This window comes from Microtus pennsylvanicus, chromosome 1 (genome assembly GCF_037038515.1).
Source record: "Microtus pennsylvanicus isolate mMicPen1 chromosome 1, mMicPen1.hap1, whole genome shotgun sequence".
Classification (NCBI taxonomy): domain Eukaryota; kingdom Metazoa; phylum Chordata; class Mammalia; order Rodentia; family Cricetidae; genus Microtus; species Microtus pennsylvanicus.
Genome location: NC_134579.1, coordinates 199,682,756 through 199,696,350, shown reverse-complemented (window position 1 = coordinate 199,696,350; position 13,595 = coordinate 199,682,756). Strand labels below are relative to the sequence as shown.

General features: G+C 42.9%; 1 protein-coding gene across 8 annotated transcripts in view; it reads right to left on the bottom strand.

The window, feature by feature from the left end:
• Utrn (utrophin) overlaps nucleotides 1-13,595 on the bottom strand; it is a 506,130-nt gene that overhangs the window by 12,375 nt on the left and 480,160 nt on the right. For all 8 annotated transcript variants that reach the window (XM_075948903.1, XM_075948906.1, XM_075948904.1 and 5 more), the window contains 5 exons: nucleotides 13,344-13,409; nucleotides 5,868-6,026; nucleotides 5,265-5,505; nucleotides 2,251-2,359; nucleotides 748-840 (listed from right to left, as the gene is read on the bottom strand). In XM_075948903.1, coding sequence (XP_075805018.1) covers nucleotides 748-840; nucleotides 2,251-2,359; nucleotides 5,265-5,505; nucleotides 5,868-6,026; nucleotides 13,344-13,409 — 668 coding nt within the window. The remainder of the gene's footprint in view (nucleotides 1-747; nucleotides 841-2,250; nucleotides 2,360-5,264; nucleotides 5,506-5,867; nucleotides 6,027-13,343; nucleotides 13,410-13,595) is intronic.

Sequence of the window (13,595 nt, the reverse complement as noted above, 5' to 3'; positions counted from 1 at the left end):
GTGGCTATGGACTCAGGTAGACTGCTGCTGAGCTGAGAAACCACAGAGGTCTCTAAGGTGGGAGCCCCGCAGAGCCTGCAAAGGTGGCCAGGAGCCAGAAAGAAACTACTTAAAAAAATTCAATCGATTAAAATCATTACGTAATTTCCCCTGGGATTTGGAGTGTTCTCGTTGGGTGACTTTCTGGCTCTTGGCTGTTCACATGGAGATTTTAGACTCATAATCTGTGACCCTGTGAATTGTTTGGCTTTTACACAATGATTATTTTATTCTCTGGGGCAGGGGAAAAATCTTCAAAAGGGGAAGGAAAGCCAGAAATAACTCTTTTCTGATCCTGACTATGAAGACATCTGACGATCTCCAGGAAGTTAGGGAGTTACCTTAGAAAGGTTACTTTCATGCTACCCAAAGTTCTTTGACGTAACCCAAGTTTCTGACAGCCTGCATGGTAGGGAAGTTTGGTCCTAAAGACAGGCATTGTTCTACTGGATTTTATTTAGTCTCTTATGAGCCATGTGGGAAAATCTCCAAGAGCAGAATCACGCTCTCACTGAACCTCAGGATCTGTCTGGCATCTCTGTGGGGCTTCATTTTCTCAGTCAGCAAGCATATAGGTCTGCATCACTTCAAAACAGCCCACAATCTTGCTCCTAGCGCTGGCTTTTGTTACCAAACCAAAGAAGACAGAGGGTGGCTTGGGGAGAAAGAGAAAGACATTGCGGCGGTGGCACAGTCGCTCCTACTCACCGCTGCAAGAGGGAAACGAGCTGTCAATCTGCTCCATCACCTCTGTGAGGTCCGTGCTGGTGTCATGAGGCGGGGCCAGCAGGTCCTCAGATGCTGCGACACAGACAGGAAAAGCAGGGAGCTTGAAATTAATGCCCATCCTTCGACCAGGTGAAAATATTGCAACCCAGCCCTCAAAATATTAATGGGGTAGGAATTCTCATTGAAAAGAACAAGTTCAGAGGGAAATAGGAGAAAACATCTGTATTCATCTGACGTGTGCACTACACACACATATACATACACAGTATGGAGAGGCATACAGGGGTCTGTACCCAGGCCTTTAAAAGAAGCTAGGGAAACACTCTATCATTGACGTATATCCTCAGCCCCAGCAACAGCCTTTTATATAGTTAAAAATGTATTCTATGTTTGTGCGGGTAAATGTATATGCCCAAGTATAAAACTGAAAAATAAGTTAGCAGTGGATGTGATACCAACACACTAACTGAAGACCCATTATTTTGCACATAACAATATTCTACCAATTTCTTTCTTCTTTCAATTTTATTTTGCAGCTTTCATCAGAGGCTATTTTATCTTGATGTAAAAGAAATCTATGCTCTATAGCACTTTGATATGTATTTTATTCTAGGACTGAAACTACAATAGTGTTTTTAACACCACAACTGTCAGGGAGAGGTCCCCATTGTGGCTGATAGTATTGGTGGTCCTTCTGCCTTAGATGGCAGGCGGAGCAATGTCCACCGAAACGGGGAAGGATAGGGGAAAGAGAACCATGTTTGATAACATTCTTCAGCAGCAGGTTTGGAAGGTGTTCAAATGTAAAATTTGTAAGGAAATAATATATTATAACTAATCATTCTCAGGGAGGGAGGAGATGGCTCACTGGGTAAGAGTGCCTGTTATATGGGCATGGTGACGTGAGTTTGGATTCCGGACTATCTCAAAAGCTGGCTGTGATCATGTGTGCTTATAACCCTTAGTGATGTGGAGGTGGGGTGTGAGGTGAGCTGAGACGGAAAGATTGCCGCGGCTTGCTGGTCACCCTAGCTCCATGTTTAGCGAGAGACTTTGTCTCAAAGAATAAAGTAGAGAGTGAGAGCTGGACACTGATGGCTTCTCCTGTCCCCAGAGAGCATCTTCACACATTTGTGTACCCACACTACCACACCACACACACACACACACACACACACACACACACACACACACAATTCTCAAAGCAGAAAACACTAATTTCTTGCTTATTTCAAATGAAAAGAGCATTTTTCATCACTCACCAAAATTGGATCCACGCCTGCACATTTTATAAACAAGCACATTATAAACTAAAGTGGTTTTGATATTATTAAAATGGCTCTACATTCAGTTCAGACTAAAAGAGAATAATGTTTTATGCTTAAAACAACCAGATGTAAGAATGCTAACAGACTAAAAACCAAAAAGAAGGCTACGTCCAAACCAGACTGTGTGCAGTGGCTTTGCTTCAGGGACACCCACCTGCCTGGTGGAACTGTGGGCCTGGGTCAGGGTCAAGGGAGTAGCTCAGAGCAGAATGCTGCGGCGAAGCCCACGGGGAGACACCGTTGATGCGGGAATCGGATTCAGGCTGAAATCACAGGGGAATAAGAAATATTTGCATAACCTAGAAGGAACAGAATTCCTCCCCCAGTTCCCATCACGGGCAGCTGAGCCTAAACAGCTTGTCGTTGGGTGATTTCAGAGGCATGGCAGGATCGACTGGGTCAAAGCTTGTGAACCGGTGCTCTTTCCTTCTTTTTCCTTTGAAGAACTGATTGGGTTAAGCTGCAGGATTTCTTGTTCTTGCTATTTTCATCTCTCAAATTCCGCATCATTTTTACGTCAACCTAGTGAACTTAGAAGGTCGGGTTTACCTTCCAAAAACTAGCATTGGCATTCTAAAACGGCAGATGTACTAGCTTTCAAAACTGCTCCCTTCAGAGGTGACCTGGGGAGAGAATTTATCAGAGTGGTTTTGTACTCAGCAGCTTGAACCCAGAGTCCAGCTGCGATGCTCAGAAGCAGTAGTTCCAGGTAAACCACAGGACCTCTGTGTCACGGATTTCGTGTGTCTAAACTGCTTCAGTGTTAACTTAGTGTGTGCTCCGAGTCAAGAGGAAGCTACGCTAAAAGCTTTAGCGGTCACAGCCTTGTCATAGAATGTTGTCAGCGGAGTGATGAATGAGTCTTTCTAAAGCCATTTTCACAGCCGACACAGGGCAAACCCTCCCTAACAGCTCCTGTGCATATTTTTGAACTGGTGACGGCTGGGCTGATAAGTACATGGTCACACAGAATCTAGCGTATGGCAATGCAGAAGTTACTTTTTTAATGCAGATTTTCCATTAAGTCTCCATTAGTTGAAGTCTGGTAGTTTCCCCTGTTTATATTGAGTTAAACTTCCCCTCTACTTCTGGCACTCATGCTAAATCGTTACAAAGAGAAAAGAGCTTCGGAGACCGGGACAGTCTGAGTCACTTGGATATCGGCTCTCTCCGAAAGCATTACTGGGTAATTCTGAAAGGATGTGAGCCATTAGGTTCTCGGTCTAATAGGAGGGAGGGAGTGGCATGAGGTTAGAATGCGTCTAAAAGCTTTTCCTTTCCTCCCAAGAGCCTCACCACGCTGCAGTAAGCAAGGGCTGCGAGCGGAGCTTATGTGATGATTCCGGGTGGACACTAAGGTAGGAACATTAACATCTGACGTTCCAAGGCAGCGGCTCTCACCCTTCCCAGTGCTGCGACCCTTTAATACAGTTCCTCATGCTGTGGTGACCCCAACCATAAAATCATTTTCACTGCTACTTCATAACTGTAATTTTACTACTGTTATAATTAGCAATGTAAATATTTGATATACAGGATATCTTATATGGGAGCCCTGTGAAAGGATCGTTTGAATACCGCTCCCCCCGGGTCCCCCCAAAGGGGTTGTGACCCACAGGTTGAGATCACTGCTCTAAGCGATCACACAAGGAAACTTATCTTTTTTTTTTTTTTTTGAGGCACTACTCAAGAACTTCAAATTCACTGTACAAGCAACCTGTCCACCCCCCCCCCCGTGTGTGTGATATTTTATATTGAGGTTAGATTCAAACCGACAATCCGAAGACTTAACAGGAAGCCAAGTCTGGATTCACTTATGAAACCCCCTATTTTCTATTTTCTAAAGATATAGAATTTTCAGGCTTTTAAGCAAATGACTCCCACAGCCATGTCAAAGAAACTCTACAATGACAGGCAGAGAGAAAAGTAAATGACCAAAGGAAGAAGAGAGTTCTACCACGCACAATGTAGGTAATGCAAAAATTATAATGTTTTCAAGAATCCTGACAGAATAAAAAGACCCTGATGACAACTGTGTCAACAGGGCTTTCTCAAACATAAGCAAATCCCTGGAGAAAAGTTGTGTTTGTTTTGATGCACTACCTCTCCCCAGGATAAAAAGTATCTCTTTTAAGATGTCACAGGATGCTACGCCACACAGGCTGGAGAAAAAGCAACCGTGACATGAATGTTTCTGCCAATCAGGAAACCCTTTGCAGGGACTGGGCCCTACAGGCATCTGCGGCAGAGCCTTCCTTGCGGTGGGTTCTGTGTGTTGACTCCCCTCCTCACATTAAGTCAGTCGTGTGGGAGAAGACAGCAAAGCAAAGACACAGCACACTGCCAGGAGCAGGAAGGCAGAAGCCATACCCTACACTTCTTTCATAAACCAAAGAACAGTGGCTTTTCAAAATTGTAAGCTATTAGCCAGAGCTGAGCCATAAAAAGGAATGTATCAGCTTCTGATCAATATTAAGAAATAAAGGCAAGAGAAAAGGAAGAGGAGAGAGGGGAAGAAAAGGGCAGGGAGAAGAAGGGAAAAAAGCAGGGCAAGGGAAAGGAAGGAGAGAAAGAAAAATAGGGAACACACGGTAAGTGGTGCCATCTCAGCTAAAGGCGGGCATTATTTTGCGTTCACCATGCAGTTTCCTCTGAACATAAATTGGGCTTCTTATTGTCAAGAAGGTTTGCAAGCCACTGCTATAGAACATTCCCCCAGTAGCAGAAAATAACAATGGTAAATTAACAACCATCTGTTCCTCGGGTGATTTTTGAGGTATCGACTCACTCCTGGTTCACTGCAAGAAAGAGTTAGATTGAAGATTTTAGGTCACTTGCTGTCCCCAGTCTCCATGGAGGCTTTCTTATGCACCACAGGCTCATGCATACCACAGGATTTTTTTTTTAATTAAAATATTCCAAGCAGAGATTTCGGCACAAAAGAAGAATGAGAAATTCTACAGTCAGGTGGGAAAACACACGTTTTTGTTTCGGCAAAGATTACATTTGTACACACGAAGAGGGATTTCTAAGCTAGTAAACACTGAATTAACTGTGGCAGTGAAGAATTGAAGGCGGCTATCTTCACAGCTACCATGGCCAGTCACGGGCTCCTGGGACATGGACAGGTGCCATGCAGAGATCCCACACAGGACTGCACACCCCTACCTGCTCCAGCAGCTGTCTGAGGCGGTGCAGCTGCGACTCCAGCTGCTTATTGTGATCTTCCAAAATCTGCATCCTCGCTTCCAGCCGCCCTTTGTGCTGCCTAAGGAGCTTAGCTTCTGCTATAAGTTCTGAGTCCTCGGATGTATGATGAGGAGACACGATGGATTCTGGAGGCGAGCCTACAGGGAGGCCCCTTCTTAGGTGCTGCTCCTTCAGCTGCTCATACTCCACCTGCAGATTTCTAATATAGAAAAGAAACAAAACAGAACAGATTAGATTATTATTAGGTCTGTCCTCTTCTCGCCCAAACTGTCTAGGAACTCCAAATTTAGCTTGTGCTACTACTTCGTCCCATGGAAAAACATTTACTAATAGGAAGAGTGAAAAGGAAGAAAATGGGCTTCAAGCAAGAGAGCATCCACTCTCCATAAATAAAATCCAGCTGCAGCAGGCTCTCCTAACACCCCAGCCTGCTAATATCTTCCCAAATCTTGACCTTATTTGAAGACTTAGACAACAGATCCCAAAAGAGGGCAGAGAGGAACCATTGGCCTCCCTGGAAGGAAGAGGGCAGTGTGTTTTCTTTTGCTGGGGGTAGCGCACCTTTGCTCTTCCTCCAAGTCAGCAATGATCCGCTCCAATTCCCCACGCTCTTCCCTCTCCACGGACTTCAAGATCTGAGCTGGACTCTGTGGCTGGCTCATGGGAGACTCCCCGCCCAGTGTCTGGCAGTACTGCTGGATGAGGGCATGCTCATCCTCCCTAGGGAGACAAAGAAGATAGACAGCGGCTCACATCTGGGTGGTGAGGTTTCTGAGCACACAAGAAGCAAGAACAGTGATGCTTGGACTTGTGTCTGGAGCAGGTTGCCTTGAAACTTTGCGTCTCCATGGTATTTCTTTGAAAACTCAAGCTGGACGTTCAAAGCTTGTGTATGATGAGTTCAACATTTCAAAACATGAGTGTTACCATCTGTGATTCTCACAATCCCCAAAGAGTTGTTCCATGCTAAAGAGAAAATAAAGTAAGACACAGCAGTTCCTATAAAGAAGGGCAATAAGTTGCTATAAATCAGGCTTAACTGGGTGTATCCCATCTAATGGCCATAGGTGGCATGCAAACCAAAATAGCCTGGAATGTGGTCCAACATATTTGTAGGTAACAACATAATGCTGCAATGTCAAAAGGCTGGACATGCCCAGAAGCATTTAATACAAAAGTTAAAGAAGTTAGAGGCAAACATATCACTTAAGACTACCAAAACAGCAGATTGAAAGATCACTGAGCCAAAAACAACCAATTTTCAGATTTGGTTGTAACCAATTCTGCAATGTTTGATAATCCAAAGGACTTATAACTTATTTTATTTAAATAAGGGCATAAATGCAAATGTACATGTTTATAAAAATAGCAATAGATACTTTGCTTGGTACAATCGCAAGTAATTTTTAGGACCAATATCCTACACTAAGTCATTAGTTGCATTTAATTCAGTGAGGTTCCTCATCTAATGATGTTACTGAAGCAGGTACATCAGCAGTAGGGGAGCCACACAGCGGCGACAAAGCCAGTCTGTCTGTGATAAGGAAAGGCTGGGTGTATCCAGCTGGCCTGGACCATCTTATCCTCCTTTTCAAGACAGATCTAGTTGGAAGTTTTCAGCAAGGTGTGACAGTCACATCTCCTGGCTCCTGGGATTGCAGAGCCCTCTAACACACTAGATATGGCCCATTTTGATAGTTTTTGGCAAGCAGAGGAGATAAAGGGCAAAGCTCTCAGGAAAATGAGACGCAAGTGATGTGGCCACTGGAGTTTAAAAGGAACTGTCCTACGGTTGAACCTCCAGTGTCAGCTGTGTGGCTGCAGGGATCTCTCAGCATCATCTGTTGCCTCGGACCAGAGCAGGCCCTAAAGCATGTCCAAGGGGAAACTTCAGTCCGGGACCTTTTACTGTTGCACCTGGGCCTTGAGACTGCTCTGCTCTTGTACAGGTAAGCAGTATCAGATCCTGGGCAAGCACTCTGAATCTTAAGTGTGATACAAAATCCATCCTTAGCATAGCACACCTCTGCCCTGACAATCAGGGGTCTGAAACTGCTTCTATAACTTAGTGTGTTCTTAGAAAAAAATGTGCCTCAGCATAAAGATCAGAGAGACAATGATGCCAAAATGATGCTATGCTTACTGAAGCATCAGAACAGGGTTCCAGAGACCCACTGGTGACTTACTGGGACTCCTTCCTGCAGCCCCTAGAGAGAGACTGACTATACACACACAAACACTGGAGGTACCCATGCATATTAGTGTGTATGTGTGTATACATATATGAATGTGTTAAAAATAAAAGTCACATACTTTGCCTAAGCTTAAATGCCTGACTTGACCTCCCTCCTGTTAAATGCCTTTGACCAGGGTCGTGAGATGGGCCATTTACAACAAAGGAAGAGAGAACAAATGAAGTGTGTGGACACCATAAGATGTGGAAGTGGCCATGACAAACATCTCTTCACTTTTATTAGGAGATGCAAGGTCTCCAGGGAAACAAAAGGAGCCTCTATAAAATCTCCTGGTGTCCTGAGGACCAAATGATGAGAAGAACAGAAAAACGGGTTTACTACTATCCCTGCAAAGCTGACGGAACCCCTAGGCTATCCACACAGAGAAATGAAACAGAAATCTGGCAGGGAGGGCCAGCAAGATGGCTCAGTGGGTAAAAGTGGTTGCTCTACAGATGACCTGAGTTTGATTTCCAGGAACCACAAGGTGGAAGGAGAGAACTAACTCCCCAAAGCTGTCCTCTGACTTTAATGACACACATGCACACGCATCTGCACATACATGCATAACCACACAAACACTGTAAGGGAGCTGTGGAGGAATAGAGTATTTTCCTGGTAAGAAGCACATGGCCACTTATAGGTTTGTGGAAATGTGCACACATACACACACACACATACACACACAGGCACACGCACACGCGCACACACACTCACACAACTCATGACCAGAAGCCTAAATGCAAGCATTTGAAGAAGCAGAAGTAGAGATGAAGCCCTGAGATGAAGCCCTCAACAACCTGGGACACTAGCTAGCAGCTAACACTTTTGGAGTCACTGCTCTCTCACATCATGAGGAAAAGGAGGCAGTAAGAAAAGCTGCAAGTTCAAGACTCAGCTAGGACAGAACAGATGGACAATGTATCAGGATCCAGGGGACACACAATAGAGCAAATCCAAAATAAGAACACAGCAGAACATACTGAAAATATTTCTTTTCACGCTGAAACATACCTAAGCAAGCAACTAAAAAGATGGGATATCCAAGAAAGAGAAAAATGTATATACCTGTAAGTGTTATGTATTTTAAGGGTTAAACACCATAAGTAATCTGCTAAAAATAGAAGCGAAATGAGGAGTCATTTGCAAAGGAAGAAAAAGCTTTAGCCTCCTACTGTCCCGGACACATAATGTTCTATGACAGGGAGCGATGCGTACAGTCCTACCTTGGTCATTCACATGAGCAGAAAGCTCATTCATTTCCCTAGTACTTTGTCCATGGGGAAAAGAAAGAATGATCAAAAACAGTGCCAAACAGAACAGAACTAGATGGCAACTTGCGTTATTAAAATAAGTACGGAGCAAATCAAAGGAGCTATATACGCCTGTGGATAGTATCTGTAAATTAAAATCATAAAAGACTCAAAGTAATCGGCTTCAAAGGGATAAATAATAAGAAATAAGAATAAAAAGAAAGTGTGGACCACAAAAGTGGCCTGAATGATCTCATGGCTAGGAACTGGCCACAGATTTGGCCTACAGCTCCTCTGCTATTAAGAAGCACCACAGATCATTTATCCCCAAAAATTATTTAAGCAGATACCTGGGCCTGGGGATTATGTGCCTAGTATTAATACAAACCACACTTTGCTTTAAAAAAGTCAAGCCAATGAGATGACCCAGGAAGTGAGTGCTTGCTAATGAACTGAGTTCAAATATCTGGAGCGTACAAGACTCCTGTAAATTGTCCTCTAATCTCTCAACACATGTAGGCGTACATCTGCACACACACACATACACACACACGCACACACACACATACACACACACACACACACACAATAAGTAATAAATATTTTTTAAAGTTGGACACTGGGAAATCTCTTGTAATTCTATTAGGAAAGCATTTTGTTGTCAACATTTCTGTGAGTTTCCCCCTTTTGTGAACTTGATGGTGTATAGTGTGTTGTCATAATTACTATGGCCACTAACAGAGTACATTGTTATGTGTCTGGAAGAAAATTAAAGCCATCTCCACAAAAATATAAAAGGAATAGAAATAATTTACACATGGTATACAAATTTGGACCTTAAATATTTTTCATATGTTATTAGTTGTAAAGGTTAAATTCAAAAATAGAAACATTCTAGTCTTTTATTGTGTACAATAAAAACCAAAAGCACCCTCATTATATAGACGCTACATCATGCACCAGATTAGGGTTATTAAGTATCAATAGTATGTATAAGGCTGAAATAGAAAGTATTTTTTAAATGTTGGGCCTGCACCAAGAAGTATCATTAAATGAATATAATTATAGTGTATTTTTTTGCATATAGTGAATATGATTTATGTTACAACATTAGTACTTATCACATAATGAAGGAACTGTGGTTCTCTTGATGACCTTTTAAAACCAATAGTTTATCCCGGGTTTCAGATTTACAAACAGGAATTCTGATGTAAACCCTGGCCAAGCTTTGAACCACACGCAACAGTTCCCTCAACAGCAGAAAGCAGACGGAGTAAGAACCTCGGAAAGGCCTCAGGAACTGTTGCCTAAGGGTCCCAAGGGCTGGCCTGGGGCATTTCCCTTCCTAAGACGTGTATGATCAACTCTCCCTACAAAGATACTTAATAGCCTCAAAATTAATGCTCCCTTCAATCACCCAGAGTCAGGCTTTTGGCAAGATGAGTATTGCTTGGGATTGGATGTATGTGAGGTCAAAGACTGGGAAACTGGCATAGATTCCGGGCTAAGAAATTAGCATGATACATGAGGGTACAATAAACAACGAAGAGTTCATTGCGGGGAATGCAGAGAATGCAGAGAATTGTTTCTGTGGAAACTTGAGGATTAAACTCCAGGCATGTTTGCTATCACTGAAGGCACCACAACCACAAGAAAGCATTGATCAGTGGTTTTTCCTAGCTCTGTGGCTGAAGGGCTTTCATGGTGGGCAACTGTAAGCTCACCATTCCATATAGAGAGTGGAGAAGACACACACAGCTGCAAGTCACTGAGCAAACATAACTCAGGGTCAGAGAGGATAGGAAGATTAGGTAAAGGTGGTGGCACATGCACGCCATCAAGGACACTTCATAGGGTGAGGCAGAAGATTGGAAATTTGAGGCCAACTTGTACCACATAGTAAAATGCTGTCCAAAAGGAGGGGGGGGGGAGGAAAACAAACTATCAATAAAAAACAGAACAAAATAACAACAAAAACAACAAAACAGGGTTAGTGGGTTCTAGGTACTGTCTCTTAAAAGTTTTTTATTATTTTAATTTAATTACCAGTGCACAATATGTGAGGATATACCAACTCAAATAGGGTTCTACCAAACAACTTACAACTGCACATCCATGTGAGGACGTACCAGCCTCATATCCATGTGAGGATATACCAACTCCACCAGGCTTCTACCAAAACAACTGCCTCTCGCAAGGGGCTCCTTTGCTCTCCTGTATCCTATAAACATCTGTTGAATGAATCACCACATCAAATGGCAGCAGACTAAATCTGTTCAGCTGCTAATCATCTGGTTATCTTCTCTGCTCTGAGACATTAGTGATAAAATTTGCAGCAGAGTCTATTTTAATTTGAAGATAGTATACATTAAATGCAGACATTTCCTGTACTTTGTTCACACCCAAGATAAACACATGTTAAAGAAATTAGATTTTTATCCTAAGTACTAGTTTTTTTTATTTCATTTAATTCCTGCTACTTTCAACACTTGTGAGAATTAGACTGATTTAAAGCTATTTAAGATATTTAGTTACTTTATATGAAATGCTGACCAGTGTGTTACATAAGAAAGAGCAATGTAGATACTCTGCCAACTTGAGATCAATTGGTTTCTAGTTCATAACACCTGAATAATAATGCTGAAGCCATGACTATACGATGGCTAAGTGCTAAGATGCCAACTTTTGATGTTTAAAATTGAAAAAGTTCCCAAGAGCTTCCATGTTTAAGCAAATCAGCTGTAAAAGACACGCAAAGGAGACATGCTTTATCAGAATGCTTAGCAGAGGGACTCACCCTGTGGGTCATGACCCCTTTGGTGGTCAAACAATCTTTTCAGGGTCACGTAAGACTATCTACATACCAGATGTTTACATTATGATTCATAACAGTATCAAACTTACAGTTATGAAGTGGCAACAAAAATAATTTTGTGGTTAGAGGTCACCATAACATAAGGAGCTATATTAAAGGGTCGCAGCATACAGAAGGTTGAAAACCACAGGTTTAAGGTATGCTACTTGGTTATCTCCACTCTATGTTAGTGAAAGCTTGTAGGCCCTATGTTCCAGTTTTCGTCTGTTCCTCCTAGACCTCTCTCTCTGCCTGGTCAAATCACACTGAGCCCATGAGTCACATCAACTTGAAACTATGGAAGCCTTTTACACATCATCTCGTAGCTAATGTGAAAAACAAGGTCAAAACAAACTCCAAAGAAAGACAATCTATTATAGTGCGATCATCAGAGAAAGCATTTGCCAAGAGCATTCTACAATCAAGCTGAAGGCGCACAGTGAGGAAGCCGGACAGAAAATATCTGGCTCTGAAGCTATTTTATTTTATTTTTTACTTTTTTTTCCCTTTAGATACTCTAAAGTCAATAAGGCTTTTCTCGCTTCCTAATAAAATAAAATATTTGCGAGGGAGTTACTTTTAAATGAACAGCAGGGAAAATATGCCTAAGCTGTGTGGGTAGCATTGCTAAGAGAACAGAGACGATGGAGAAAATGTTGGGAAGCAGAAAAAGCGGGATTTGCATAAGTGCACTGACCCTACGGATGTGCGTTTGTAAAATTATCATTCAGTGGCAGTATTATGAGCTGCAGAGATGACCCAGGTGGCAAAGGGCTGGCCATGCAAGCATGAGGACTTGAGTTCAGATCCCCTGCACTGCTGTAAAATCTAGGTGGGGTAGTACATATCTGCAACCTCAAGGCTGATGGGAATTGAAGGGGGCTGGGGGAGAAGAGAGAGAGATCCCTAGAGCCTATTGGTGGGCCATCCTAAGCAAATAAATGAGATCCATTTTCATTGAGAGACTGCTCAATAGTGGAGACCAATTGAGAAAGACACCTGATGTTGATCCCTGGCCTCCGCACACATGTGCAAACATATGCACCTACATACATATGCATACACATCCACTCAAATACAAACATACAACACACATCCACATCCACAAAAATACAGATCAATACTATTATAAAGCAATCTGGTTACTCTAGAGCAGGTGAGCTGATTCATTAACATAAAAAATAAGTAAATAAACTATTTCATTTACATGGCTCAAAAGCATGAAATGTTAAAATGTTCATAGACTTCCTGGAAACACACATCAGCTTTCCTTGGGATCCCAACTCAGAGGCCATGGTCCATGAAGACTATTTCTGGGACCATAACACAAGGAGGGGGTGTTAGTCAACAAAGAACTTTCCCCATTCCAGAAGCAGGCTCCTCCCCGCCTTCAATGACTCACCACCAATGTGCCTGTCATCACTAATGTGACATGTTTCCAACGTGACGTATTTTCCCTGTGTGCATGCTCCACACGCCCTATAAAGCCCACCATGGCGACCTGGTCATCTCTGTTTTCCCATCTTTGCTCAGAGGTAGTCACTGGCCTCCTCCCCCACCCCGCCCGACATACTTCCCCAATAAATCTCTTACAGTAGATGGTGTGATTTCTGTGGCCTTCCTTGGCCCCAGTCACCACGACATTTTTTTTCACAGCGAAACCCTTTCAGGCAGCCTCAATTCATGATGCACTTACACACTTCCTGTGGTAGAGCTGCTGTCTGTCAGGAAAGATCCATTTGTCCTCTCCATCTGGGCCAGTCTGAAAATACAAAAGCAAGGGACTGAAATTGCGTGCCACAGCGGGCAGGTCCATTCATTATTTTTAGATCTTCATGAATTCTGACCACATGGAAAAGGGTCCAGATAGCGCACAACTGTTGAAATGAACCCCCCTGGACTGGTGAGGAGCGATTTGATGGCCACTCACGCAGCACCTGTAGGCTCT